Source organism: Siphateles boraxobius, unplaced genomic scaffold (genome assembly GCF_051911475.1).
Source record: "Siphateles boraxobius isolate OS27281-9 unplaced genomic scaffold, OSU_SipBor_1 131, whole genome shotgun sequence".
Lineage (NCBI taxonomy): Eukaryota > Metazoa > Chordata > Actinopteri > Cypriniformes > Leuciscidae > Siphateles > Siphateles boraxobius.
Genome location: NW_027508735.1, coordinates 47264 through 62500, shown reverse-complemented (window position 1 = coordinate 62500; position 15237 = coordinate 47264). Strand labels below are relative to the sequence as shown.

At 35.6% G+C, this 15237-nt stretch overlaps 1 protein-coding gene across 1 annotated transcript in view; it reads left to right on the top strand.

The window, feature by feature from the left end:
• Window positions 1-15237, top strand: part of LOC143737933 (uncharacterized) — a 98637-nt gene that overhangs the window by 38230 nt on the left and 45170 nt on the right. Inside the window, exons 18-27 of the mRNA XM_077229735.1 lie at window positions 1215-1439; window positions 3323-3429; window positions 6000-6188; window positions 6931-7048; window positions 7936-8116; window positions 9188-9335; window positions 10192-10366; window positions 11278-11455; window positions 12442-12568; window positions 13610-13729. Coding sequence (XP_077085850.1) covers window positions 1215-1439; window positions 3323-3429; window positions 6000-6188; window positions 6931-7048; window positions 7936-8116; window positions 9188-9335; window positions 10192-10366; window positions 11278-11455; window positions 12442-12568; window positions 13610-13729 — 1568 coding nt within the window. The remainder of the gene's footprint in view (window positions 1-1214; window positions 1440-3322; window positions 3430-5999; window positions 6189-6930; window positions 7049-7935; window positions 8117-9187; window positions 9336-10191; window positions 10367-11277; window positions 11456-12441; window positions 12569-13609; window positions 13730-15237) is intronic.

Below are 15237 nucleotides of genomic sequence, written 5' to 3'. Positions count from 1 at the left end.
TTAAAGTTGTTCATTTCTGTTCACGATTGTGCTGCATTCACTCACAAAAATAAAGTTTTATATATTTACGGTAGCAAATTTACTAAATATCTTCATGGAACATGATATTTACTTAATATCCTAATGATTTTTGGCATAAAAGAAAAATCTATAATTTTGACTCATACAATGTATCGTTGGCTATTGCCACAAATATACTCGTGCGACTCGTGACTGGGTTTGTGATCCAGGGTCACAGAGTACAATCATGTAGTATATTTCAGTTTACATAGTGCTCAATGCAATCACAAAAGTGTCTTTACAAATACAAATATGTAATAATAATAATTTTTCATATAATTATGTACAATTTTAAATATAAATTGTACTCCAGATTTGTTAAATTGTTTCAAAGTACACATTTTTTGCCCTTTTTAAAAAAAAAAGAAAGAAGGAAAGGAAAAGTTAAATAAAACAAAATTAATAAGGGTAAAAAATAATAATGATAAAAAATAAAATAAAATAAAAAGGTAACTGTACATCCAGGGAGAGTTATTCCTGCTCAATGCAATCACAAAGTGTCTTTACAATACAAATATGTACAATAACCTAATCTGTTTTAAATATATTCTACATAAAATTATAATGAGAACATTGTTATTATTGTGTGATTGGGACTTTTGTTTTTGTAATCAGGCTCTCAAAAAGTTTAGTAAAAAATTGGATTTAGATTTATCGGCCAATATATCGGTTATTATATTTCTATATGCAATATTTTTCTAGCTAAGTGTTTTTCTTTTCCCGAATATCAGCATAATTGCACATGCAATATTAATTTTATACAACAGTTCAATAACCAAGAAGTTAAAATTGTGAGCTACATTTTAGACAGTATTGTCTGTTTTTGCTCTGTTTGGCCAATGGAAATAGTTCCAAACACAAGCAGGGCACAGTAAGCAGAAACACACATATATTTCAATATTCGAGACATTATTTTTTAAAAATCTCAGTATTATTTATGCAGTTGTAATTGATTTTAGCTAAGCTGTTAGATGCAAAAAAATTGATCCCTTAAAACTCATATTTGATAACTAAAATTACATTTTTAAACGTTTTTTCCTTGAAAAAAATTATAGTGTGTATAATTTTAAATCGTCAAAATGTCATTTTTTGTCAATATTAGGGATAAACGTCTTGTTTTTTGTTGGTTCTCACTGCAAACATCGTTTATCCAGGTAAAACGGAGCTGCTGGCTCTTGAGGTTTCTCCCGGTGTCTTGCTGAGAGTCACCAGCGATACGAGCGACAAGCACTTCTCAGAGTCGGCACAGGCTCTGGACCCGGTCGGAACCGCTGGTCACCTGGTCTCCATCGTGGTGTCTGATGGGATACCGAACACGCCCACGGCGCTCTTAGCCAATCACATGGAGAGTGCGCTGAACGTAGCAGTCGCACAAGAAGGTAGGAGCTGCTTTTCTCACGTCTCGTGTGCACTACGGGTGTAACGATCCAATACATATCACGATACTGAACTCACAATACCATATTACTGCGATACTCCAAACATGTGATAAAAGGTTAACAAGAAATGTACTGTTGATTAAAATGCTAAATTTGGTGTTACATTGTGTGTGTAAATGAAAAGGTTTCGGACTTGGTGCTGGAAACCCAAAGCACAGCACAATAGAGACGCCAGAATAACAATATTCATGATTCTGAAGCTGAAAATATAGAATTTTAGACTAATATGTTTGTACTTTCTCACTAATATGTAGGCCACTTTTACTGTAACATCAGACATTTGGCATTATCAGCACCCACAAATATGCATTATTATACATTATATTCAACCATATATATAGTAGTTTAATGTAGTACTGACACTAAACTTGAATTTTTTCCCACACAGTAATTTTTTATTTTGGGTGAACTATCCACAATGTATATTGTCACTATCCACGATACATATTGTTGCATTTTTGTATTGCGATATACACTCACCTAAAGGATTATTAGGAACACCTGTTCAATTTCTCATTAATGCAATTATCTAATCAACCAATCACATGGCAGTTGCTTCAATGCATTTAGGGGTGTGGTCCTGGTCAAGACAATCTCCTGAACTCCAAACTGAATGTCAGAATGGGAAAGAAAGGTGATTTAAGCAATTTTGATCGTGGCATGGTTGTTGGTGCCAGACGGGCCGGTTTGAGTATTTCACAATCTGCTCAGTTACTGGGATTTTCACGCACAACCATTTCTAGGGTTTACAAAGAATGGTGTGAAAAGGGAAAAGCATCCAGTATGCGGCAGTCCTGTGGGCGAAAATGCCTTGTTGATGCTAGAGGTCAGAGGAGAATGGGCCGACTGATTCAAGCTGATAGAAGAGCAACTTTGACTGAAATAACCACTCGTTACAACCAAGGTATGCAGCAAAGCATTTGTGAAGCCACAACACGCACAACCTTGAGGCGGATGGGCTACAACAGCAGAAGACCCCACCGGGTACCACTCATCTCCACTACAAATAGGAAAAAGAGGCTACAATTTGCAAGAGCTCACCAAAATTGGACAGTTGAAGACTGGAAAAATGTTGCCTGGTCTGATGAGTCTGGATTTCTGTTGAGACATTCAGATGGTAGAGTCAGTATTTGGCGTAAACAGAATGAGAACATGGATCCATCATGTCTTGTTACCACTGTGCAGGCTGGTGGTGGTGGTGTAATGGTGTGGGGGGTGTTTTCTTGGCACACTTTAGGCCCCTTAGTGCCAATTGGGCATCGTTTAAATGCCACGGCCTACCTGAGCATTGTTTCTGACCATGTCCATCCCTTTATGGCCACCATGTACCCATCCTCTGATGGCTACTTCCAGCAGGATAATGCACCATGTCACAAAGCTCGAATCATTTCAAATGTGTTTCTTGAACATGACAATGAGTTCACTGTACTAAAATGGCCCCCACAGTCACCAGATCTCAACCCAATAGAGCATCTTTGGGATGTGGTGGAACGGGAGCTTCGTGCCCTGGATGTGCATCCCACAAATCTCCATCAACTGCAAGATGCTATCCTATCAATATGGGCCAACATTTCTAAAGAATGCTTTCAGCACCTTGTTGAATCAATACCACGTAGAATTAAGGCAGTTCTGAAGGCGAAAGGGGGTCAAACACAGTATTAGTATGGTGTTCCTAATAATCCTTTAGGTGAGTGTATTGTGACACGATATATATTATTACACCCCTAGTCTGCACTGGTTTGTTTATCTTGTCTGTAACACATTATCTCTGCCAATGATTTAACGTGGACTCATATCATGTTTGCATTCTGGGTTGTTAACAGAAATAACGCCCGGGGAGGATGAGTACTCGTGTGGCGGCGTGGCTCGGTTTGTGCTCGAATGCATCGCAAAGATGCCCACGAGAATTTGCAAGGAACTATTGCAGCAGGTAAAGAGAAATAATAATCTGTCTTCAATCAAACTGTGAAAGAAACCAACTTTCACTATGCATTACAAAAAAATGTCTTGTTTTTCAGTACAAATATCTAAACGAATACATTAAGATATTAACTAATATAAACATTTCTTAAGTTATAAAGTGTTGTTTTCTGAAAACATTATCAAAATGAAGTCAGTTTGTACTTAAAGCAAATACAAATATCTGTCAATGGGGTCAGAAAAGTTGTTGTTTTCACTTTAGATTGTTTATTTTTCTGACCTCATTGGCAGATATTTGTTCTTGTTTTAATCACAAGCTCATTTTGATAAGATATACGTTTTGTTTTCTGAAAAATGTATCAATTAAGTGCCTTGATGCTTTAAATTATTTTTGTTTTTGTGTCGTAAACACAGTGGCTTATGAACGTAAGAAAACGGATGCGTATCGTTATATTGGATCCATGCATTAGTTCTTAAACTGGCAGCAGTCTAATAAACCTGACGCTGTCCGTGTCATTAATGTTCCTCAAACTATAAAAGACAAAGAATTAATCTTAGTTAAAGCTACAAAAGTGATTTTCTCTATTAAATTTATACAGTGAAGACTGTTATTTTACATTTGATTATTCAAATTCTCTACCTGAATACTGTTAGACTTACCGAAAAAATTTGTTTTTATAAATATTTCATTTTTATCTTTCTTCTGTTGTATTTATCTACGGTTGTAATTTGATTTCTGTTTTTTTATGCAGATCCACTCCTTCTACATAATCACCCCAATCATCCTAGAAAGATTAATTATTTCAAAATAGAGCTATTCAAGTCATCTGGTGAAATGATTTTCATATTATAGAAAAACAAAAAACAAATATCGCAATGTCAGTTTTACCCAATATCATGCAGCTCTAGTTATAATGCATTATATCCTTTCATAAGTAATCACAACCAAAGTTAAAATGCATTATAATATTTGCAAATTCATTGTAGCTTCTGAAATTAGCTGTTTGTCGTGTGTTTTAAAGCATTATACTTCCTAAGGCTGAATTGATAAGTATTATAATGCATTATAACTGTGGGTATTATTATTCATTGGATCCTACAATGCATTATAAGTAATGATTGCATTAAAAATACTTTTATAAAACATTATATATATAAAGGCTAAAATATAAAATGTTACTAATATATTTAAACTCTGTTAATACTTAATATCTTCAGTCTTGTTGAATCTCCAGTAAATGTATCTTGATTTAAAAATGTTTAGATATTTGTGCTGGAAAACAAGATAAAAACACTGAGGAACAACATCATTTTTTGCAGTGTTAGATCAGTCGTGTTATTCAAATATTGGGTAACACTTTACAATAAGGTTCATTAGTTAACATTAGTTAATGTATTAACTAACAATGAGCAATATATTTATTACAGTATTTATTATTCTTTGTGAATTTTAGTTAATAAAAACAGCTGTTCATGTTAGTTCTCAGTGCATTAACTAATGTTAACTAATACAACCTTTGATTTTGATAACGTATTAGTAAATGTTGACAATATTAACTAAGATTAATAAATGCTGAAGAAGTATTGTTCATTCTTAGTTCTTGTTAACTAATGAACCTTATTGTAAAGTGTTACCAATATTGCTAGGCGAAGATCATTTTCCCATCATCACTCGGGTGTTAGACGAGACGTCTCGTGTGTGGGAACCAGAGGCTCTCGAGGCGGGAAAAAGCCCTGTATCTAGGTTGTTGTCATGACAACCGTTGCCGAGTGTCTGTCTTCGAGGGTTAGCGGTTCAGTCTCCTGTCACATCATTAGTCTCGAACGCCTTTCTTCATTCGCATAATGACACGAGAGCGCCGGATCCCACTCTTCCTACTGGATATTTGGTTTATGATTAGCCTTAGGCTGGCATTTGGCAGCTAATTTCTGATGGATGATTCACGTTTTGTTTTGCTGCTTGGCTATAAATTCACTTTAGTATGTTTTTTAAAGCCCCCCTGTAGACAATAATTGTATCTTTTAAAACTCATCTTTGATCACCAAAATGACATATGTAAACGTATTTTCCGTGAAAAAATTCTCATTTAGTATGCGTGGTTCTATGAATATGCAAATGAGCCCCGCCTCCACTCACTCAGCTCAGCTCAGAGATCCACTCGTTGACGATCACATGTTGATCTGATTGGTTAGATCAAGATGCATTTACTAAAGTAGTAAAATGACATAAGATATTAAGTCTTTTTTTCTGAGGAAATAAATAAAATTGAGTTTTTGCTTAAAACAAGTGAAATTATCTGCCAATGGGGTAAGATAATAATAATCTTGTTTCTGTTTGAATTAGGATTATTCTTCTAACCCCATTGGCAGATCATTTAGCTTTTTTTAAGCATCAACTCAATTCAAATAATTTTGATTAATTCTGCCGGAAAACAGGACATCATTTCTTGTCATTTTATTCACCTAGTAAATGCATCTTGATTAAGAATTTTCTAGATATTTGGACTGGAAACAAGACAAAAATGCTAAGTAAGAAAAGCATTTTTTGCATGATTTGGTGTTTGTAATGATTTTGTGCAGGTGTTTTTGGAGCCGCTCTCTAAAGTGCTCGGTCAGGCCAAATCTAAAGCCCTCCTGCTGGACGCTGCCCGTTCAAACACACGTCACCTGAACAAACTGCATCAGATGGGCCTTCTTCTGGGCATAACCGAGTGGAGAGGAGACTTCAACAGCAAACTGGTTTCTCCAGCTCGTCCCGAACTCAAGAAGGTCTGAGTTCACTTCCAGTTTCCTTAATCAGAACCTCGTTTCAAACTGGATTCTGTACACACCAAAATTGTTTCAAACACTGTTTTCACTTTTGGTGACTTTACAAATGCGCACTTTTAAATGTTTTCAAAAGGTTATAAAATACAGTAACTGTTTTCATCTCATTGCGAGGTAGGATGCATCGAAATAAAACCCAAATTGCATTATGACTGTGATTTAATTAAATTAATATTTGCGCTGCATGTTTCAGCGTGAAGCGCAAATCTGTGTTTATTTACACATGAGCAGCTCATTTCAGTTGCTTTAATGTGCATTTTTCTTAAATACTTTTTATTTTACAATGGAACATTACAAATACTTGTTTTTTTAAGCAATTTAATCATTATTTTTTATGAATAATAATTTAGTAGTAGTATTATTACTACTATCATTTTATTTATTCTGATATATATAATCACAACATTTTGGACAAATTGTGCCGTACTACAAAAAAGCACAGCAAACCTGAATTTTTTTTAAATCGCATTTTAAGTCTCAATTGCAATTTTTATCATGCATCTTTAATTTAAAGTCACAAATGATAACCAGCAGACAATGCAAAAGCAATGCAACACAACTATATAAGTATAAAGATGTCACTATCTATATGTTTTGCATTGACGCTGCTTCTGAATAGCGTTACAGGAAGCATGTGAAGTAACTGAATGAGAAAATGTTCAGATTTAGGGTTTTTTCTCTGCAGTTTGTGGTGGAGGACTCGATGAGCGACATGTCTTCAGTGTTGAGTGTGAATGAGATGGAGAAGGATGAGCAAGCGCTCAGCTCGTCCTCCGGCAGCCCGAGAGAAGCCCGACTGCAGGGTGAGCATCACTCGCTGCTCCATCAGAGGAATATTTCAGAAATCACATGATAAACAGCAGCTGTGCTGTTACAGAAGTTTCATTAAAAACTCAGAACTTCTGTCTTTTAATTCTTAGGGTCAGTGAGAGGGATTTTACTGCAAAACTTAGAAATGAAATAAAAGAACAATAAAAAATAGGGATAATGGCTGTAGGATCATATGGCTTAAACATGAAAGATAGACAATAAAAAAGTGATAAAAATGTGTAAAAGAATATGATTTAAATTCCGTAAATTAATAATAAAAGTGATTCAAATGTGTAGAAAAATGTCTTAAAAATGAAATAAAAAACAATATACAAATAATATGATAAAAAGGTGTAGGGAAATATGGCTTAATTTAAATAAAAGAACAATAAAAATGTGTTAACGTGTGTAGAAAAATATGGTTTAAAATTATATAAAATAACAATAAAAAGTGATCAAATTTTAAAAAAATTGGCTTAAAAATTATATAAAATAACATATAAGAATATATAATATAATATAATATAATATATATATATAATAATAAGAATAAAGTGATAAAAATGTGTAGAAAAATATGGTTTAAAATTAAATAAAAGAACAATTTTTTTTAAAGTGTAGGAAGTTTCAAATTAAATAAAAGAACAATAAAAAAACGTGTTAAAATGTGTAGAAAATTGTTTAAAATGGAATAAAAGAATGATAAAAAATAAAAAATGTGTAGAAAAATATGGTTTAAAAAAATAAGAACAATAAAAAAAGAGTTAAAATGTGTAGAATATGTTTTAAAATTAAATAAAAGTACAATAAAAAGGTGACAAAATGTGTAGAAAACTGTCCCCTTTTAAAGCACTTTTTTTGTTCCGAAATGTTCATTCAGACAGTGAAGATGATGGTGATGATGACGAAGATGAGCAGATGTACGAGCTGGTGTCTGAGCACAATGAAGAGGCCGACAGCAGTGATGAAGAAGAAGAGGAGGACAGAGGAAACTCCATAACTGATGATAAACCAGAGGAAGAAGAGCTCGATCAACACAGAGCCATCGTAGAGGACATCAGGTTGGTTCAGCGCACGAAGCTCGAGTGCAAGCGCAGCCTCGATCGCTGATAATCACTGGTGGAGCGCATCACAAAATTCACGGATCGGATCATTTACGGTTTTTGACCCACGGATCGGATCATTTTTCGGATCAGCAAAAAAACCCCAATATATATATTGGGGGGGGGGGGGGGGGGGGTGTAACTTTGCTTTCATTTATTACTTAAAGCTCACTTGAAGTTCTTCGATACCACATCAACAACTACTAGCCTAACTGATAAAGTTTAAACATTATTATAGACAAGTGAACAGTCAGTAATAAAATAAGAACAAATACACAAATTACAAGCAGAGATGAATACTATATAACAAATTTACAAAGTCTAATAGTAGTTTTCAGGTACAGAAATTAATAATTAAGCCTAAATGTAAATAACACTATTTGTTCACTGTAGAAATTAAATATAGTTTCATCTTTAAAGCAAGGAATGCAATAGAAGTGCTGCAAAATCTCGGTGCTCTTTGGTTGTGTGGGATAATTCAGCTCCAAAAAACAAAGGCACTCGAATTGTGTTGAAAAAAGTTAAAAAGCCTTTATTTACTCCTTGCTTTAAGCATTTAAAATTGGTGACAGGTACACCTACGCGTTGCGGCTTTACATGCCTTCGTCAGGGTGTGTTCATCTTTGTTAAAGCTGTATTTTGCTGTTTTATTAACATTAATGAGACAGACAACAGCAGGAATATTAGTCTACTGTCACTTTAAGACCGAATAAACTGACAAACATCCGGTTTCTTTCTCAACTGTTCACTCAAGACAGAACGAGAGAATACTTACCGAGACGGTATTTAGACGGGTATTTTGTGTTTATGTGTCCGTTCAAGGGAACGAGGAATCAATTCGGTGTTCGAGCGCTATCTGAAACACACCCGTCTCTCTCTCTCTCTCTCTCTCTGAGTGTGTGTGAGGCTGTGCGCGCAGATAATGCGCTAATCCTGATTTTTTCCGTGGGGCAGCTGATCTGTACAGATCATAGATGAACTGCGATCCGTAGCACCCCTAATCTGCTGACGCTGTTTGTGCTGTTGCAGGAAAGCTGAGTTCGGCATCGGCGTGGAGCTGAACGAGGAGGGCCAGAACCTGATGAGGAAGCAGCAGGCGAGACTGGGCCGCAGTCTGGAGCGCCTCTCCACCGAGCTCTACAGCAAAGACACACACTTCGTCCTCGAGCTCATTCAGGTCCGCCCACATATCCTCTACAGGGTTCATTTCGTTGACAACATTTTTTAACAGACAAAAACGAGACGACAGCTAAATAAAAACCAGTTTTGAATGACAAAAACTATGACGAAAATCTATTGAAATTTTCGTCAACGTTTAAAAACTAGAGGGAAATTTTCACTAGGGACGATTTTTGGGAAGAGATCCAGTCAGAACGTGTGAAAAGTGTCGATTGCGGGAGTTGGCAGCCCTGAAGTCTTTAATGTAATATAGTGATCCATAATAAATAGGGATGTAACAGTATAGCGTGTCGTAATATGATGTATAAAAACGCAACAATATGTATCGTGGATAGTTCATCCAAAATGAAAATGACTGTGTGAGAAAAAAATTCAAGTTTTCAGAGTTTTAGTGTCAGTACTACATTAAACTACTATATAAAGGTCAAACTCAGAATCATGAATATTGTCATTCGGTGTCTCTATTGTGCTGTGCTTTGGGTTTCCAGCACCAAGTCCGAAACCTTTTCATTTACACACACAATGTAACACCAAATTTAGCATTTTAATCAACAGTACATTTCTTGTTAACCTTTTATCACATGTCTTGGAGTATCGCAGTAATATAGTATCGTGAGTTCAGTATCGTGATATGTATTGGATCGTGACATGAGGGAATCGTTAAACCCCTAATAATAAAGATGTTAAATTGTTTTGAATCGTACACTACCCGGTATAAGTTTGGAATACGTTTTTTTTTAAAGAAGTTCTGAATGCCTGAGAGTTACAGCCCTGATCCTCAGCTGTGTGTGTGTGTGTGTGTGTGTGTGTGTGTGTGTGTGTGTGTGTGTGTGTGTGTGTGTGTGTGTGTGCAGAACGCTGATGATAACAGTTACCCTGAGGGTGGAGAGACACCGGCTCTGATGTTCGTGGTGGAGAGAGACTGCATCGCCATCATGAACAACGAGAGCGGCTTCGAGGAGAGGAACGTGCGGGCCGTGTGTGACGTCGGCAGGAGCACCAAAGGAAAACACAAATATGGCTACATCGGTACTGGAAACACTCTATCTATCATCCATCTATCATCTATTATTTTGTTTGTCCATCCATTCATCTATTGTATTTGGGGTTGGTTACCAAACTCTGTATTTTTAAGGGCACTGACCAAATTACGTCGGTACAACCGAATACCGATTCACATTAAATCAATCAGTGTAAAATTTCGGCACCTGAGAACGCATCTGTGCGCGAGGGTAAGGCCGTGTGTCCACCAAAGCGTTTTTAGCCGGCTGAAAACGCCTAGCTGTGGGCGCTTAAGCGTTTTGGCAGCGCTGCGTTTTTTCAGTTGAGACGATTCGTTGCTATGATACAGAATATCCGCAGCACAGTTTACTTGTAACTGATTTCGTAGATAATTTGTTTCATACAAAAAATTTATTTTTCATTCATTTTGTTCGGTTAGCTCTGCTGGTTGACGTCGTTGTACAGAAAGAATGTTGTGACGGTTGTTCGGTGTGATATTAGTCCCGCCCCTCCTGCACTGTGATTGGACGGCTGTGTAAAAAGTGACAGTGATGAGCGCAGCGTTTTACCCAAAGTTGAACATTTTTCAACTCTCGGCGACCAGTAAAAAACGCTGAACGATGAGCGCTTGAGCGTTAAATACACACACAGCGCCTCGTTACGCTCATGGTGTTTAAAAAACGTGCAGCCCTCCCATTGAAAACAATTGGAATTTTACGCCAGCCGCGTGAAAAAACGCTTTGGTGGACACACGGCCTAAGACTATTTTAACTCGAATCCTGCATGTTCTGTGTGAATGAGTGGCGCAGATGCGCGGTTTCATTTACCTCACACACGCACGCACACACACACACACACACGCTGAAGCACGCGTGACGCTCGTTGTGTTTTCACCGCCTCTATTTACCCACAATCTTTCCTCTTTTTTTGTCATACAGGACAAAAGGGCATTGGCTTTAAATCAGTTTTTAAAGTCACCGACTGTCCTGAGATCCACTCAAATGGCTTCCACATTAAATTCGACAAGACCAGCGGCCCCATGGGATACATCTTACCACACTGGGTCGAGCAGGAGAGGCCCGTGAGCCAAGCTGCCAAAGACATCGCAGAGCAGAGGTCAAACACAATCACAAGACTCATAAACAACATTAAGTTGCCTGGAAATATGTTCATAATGATAAAATAATTTCATAATGCATACCTGTAAAGATTGAGTTGTAGTGGTATTTCTGTTGTTGTCACAGGGTTCAGGTACAGGAGCTTAAAGTACTTCAATTTGACTTTTTGAAATTTAAGTCCTGGAAAACCCTTGAATTTTTATGAAGAAGTATTTGCAAAGTGCTTGAATTATTGAAATACAATATATGGGAAATTTATTTTTAATTTTCCTTTCACGCAAAATTAACGCTGCATTTCGCATGGCTATGAGTGTGATATTGCTCATATAAATATCCAGGTGTATGATACAGCTTTTATTCTTCAAGTCAATCATATATTCATGGGAGAAATAATCAGTTTGAATAGGGAAAGCGATATCTCTGTCATAGTATAGTTAAAGTTAGCTGCACTTTATTCGTACCATTTTGTTTTATTAGTTTATTTTTATTTATCTATTTACCTTTTTTTAGAATTTAAAAGATAATAAAGAAAGATATTATTTGATAAATGAGATCTCTGACTGTAATCCTTGAGAGAAAAAAATAAAGTCCTGGAATTTGGTTTTAAGCAGCAAAAAATACTTTTTTTACTTAGTATTTTTGTCTTGTTTCCAGTCCAAATATCTAAAAATTCTTAAATCAACAAGTATTTACTAGATGAGTAAAATAAGATAAGATACTAAGGCCTGTTTAAGGGTGAATTAATACAAATTAAGCGAGTTGATGCTTAAAAAAGCTAAATTTTTCGCCAATAGGCTAAGAAAAATAATCTCAATTCAAACAGAAACAAGATTATTTTTCTTAAGATTTAAGAAATGTTTGATATTTGGACTGGAAACGAGACAAAAATACTACGGTAAGTAAGAAAAGCCATTTTTTGCAGTGTACGGCATCTGTACGAACCCTGTTGTTATGAATCTGCTCGTTGGTGTCTTTATATTCAAGATGGACGACAAAGATCCTCCTTCCCCTGCGGTCCGAAAACTACCAGACTAAAAACCTCTTCCATGATGTTCATCCCTCTCTCCTTCTCTTCCTCCATCGCCTTCGGTCCATCACTATCTTCAATGAGGTGAAGACCTGTTAACCCTTTAAAAACTTCTGTATAATAATTGATATCATAATCATAAATGATCAAATCTCCTCCAGTCCTTCTGTGTCTGATTGATAGTTTAGACTCTTTTATCATGTAAAAGTGTTTTAGTATAATTAAAACACACTTCAGCTCGTGATTCACGAGTCTTTCTGCTGTCAAATCTCCACAGATCTTCATCAAGTAAACGCAAGAATAACTTTCATATTGTTTGTAATATTTCAGCTGGACTGAAGCAGGTTTACTTGATTATCATACATCATTTTTTATTGAGGATCAAATGTGATGATCAGGTTTATTTGTTGATCTTTATTTGTTGATCTTCTACAATGATCATCCTTGTAGTGCATTGCATTATATGTTTATAACTACTTTGATCATAAACGTAAGCATTTAAATATCATGTTACTTAGACATTGTTGGCAGATATTGATATTTATATGCATTTTATGTAAGTGTATTCTATACTGCCATAAAGATCTCATTGATTTACATTACAAACGACCATATACATCCATATCTGCACCAAATTGCATATTTTTGCTCAGTTTGAGTCTTGGATTAAAACTAAGCTATTTTTTCCCCTCCATATCACTATATCAGACTACAGCTGAAACTCGGAAGATTATAATATCGTTTAAAAGTTATAATTTTGATGATTATGGCTTACAGCTTATGAAAACCCCAAATTCAAAATCTCAGAAAATTAGAATTTTACATGAAATCACTAAAAAAAAAGAATTTTAAATACAGAAATGTCGGCCCTCTGAAAAGTATAATCATGCATATGTATATAGTTATATATACTAAATATATTAGTTTCACTTTTTAATTTGAATTACTGAGATACATGAACTGTTGCACGATATTATAATTTTTCCAGTTTCGCCTGAGCCATACAAGCCTGATGCATCAATTACGATGCTCAACAAAAAGCACTTTTTTTGTTTAGATATTGACTATTATTTCATACGTCAGGCTTTACAGGTTTAAGTGCATTTACTTGTGTTTCATCTTCAGACCGAGAAGCGTTTGGTATCGATGACACGCCGAGATTTGAGCCATAACATCTTGGAAGTGGCTCACACCGGTGGAGAAGAGCGCTGGCTGGTGGTCAAGAGGATACTGTACCCGAAAAAGGCCAGTCTCACACACTTAACATGTTCACGTTCAGTCAAACCAAACATTATTCACACACCAGATATCATTTTTGATATTTTTTTTACTAGTCTGTACAGGACACTCTAGTTCATTAATGCAAGTGAGGAGAGCAAAATAAAGTAAACTGACATATTAAACCCAAAATTCTGCATACTGTGATCAATTTGGGACCAAAAATGATTCAGACACTTAGGCCTCGTTTACACTGCAGGCCTTGATGCCCAATTCTGATTTGCTGCCTATATCTGTTGTTTTTTTTGACCACCCGTTTACACGTTCTTTCAATTGTGACCCTTATCCGATTCATGTCTTTACACTTGACATCTGAAACCCCGCGAATGCTTAACCCTTCGGAGTCTTGGGCTATTTTGGCGTTTTTGAGTACTTTTATTTTTTGTAAATTTTGCAACATAAACAAATGTTTACCATACCAATGTTTGGTATAATTTTTTTCAGCACAACATCACCTATATGACCAGACAATTAGTTTTTCACTTTGATGTACTCTATCAACATACTGGACCCAAAATCACACAAAAAACACAAAATCCGAATAGAAAAATTATAGCTTTTCTACTACAAAAAACACAAACATGCTCAATGAAGCATTTTAAAAGGTTTAAAATGTAAACACAAGTTGTAAATGTCAGCATATACAGGCACAATTCAGATATAATCAAGCTATATACAAAAAAAAAGCAGGTGTAGCCATAGGCTTTTAAATTTTTTTTAGCTCAGCCACTTTTTAAAACATGTTGTGCACACAATTATACGGAGAGCTATATTTAAGGCCTTGCGTTCCCAGAGTATGAGGGTTCACAAATAGTGCAAATACAACATCAAAAAATGTAAAATTGAGATAAAATTAAACTATATGCAGCAAAAAGCAGGTGTGGCAATAGGCGTTATTTCTTTTCTTTTTTGCTTAGAAACTCTATAAAACACTTCATGTACAATTACACAGATATCTACATTACAGGGCTTTCATTCCTTGAGTAAGAGAGGTTCCTCAATAGTGCAAATATACCATACAAAAGGTAAAATTAACACAAAATCAAACTACATACAACTATTTACAAAAAATATCAAGTGTTTTTTTTTATTTTTTTATCTGTGCCACTCCTCAAAACAGTTTATCTAAATCTACTCCTAAACTACTCTCAAAATCTACTCAAACTCTTCCAAAAACTAGCAATAATCTCTCTCTCTATATATAACGTATATAAGTCTCTCTTTCTTCAACTCCGTAAATCCTCTGCCTTTCAATTTTGCGTCTTAGCTCAGTTGGCTCCTCCTCCATTCCCTCAAACGTGCATCCTGAAGAGCAGAGTCAGCAGATTCACACATTTTTCTCCGTTTTGTTTTATGACAAAAACCGACGAAGTTATTAGAATAAATGCAACGCCTGTCGCATCCCATCTTGCGTTCTTTTACGAACGCGTCAGTATTTTTTTATATACATTTTAAATGATCATATCTCCGTTTTT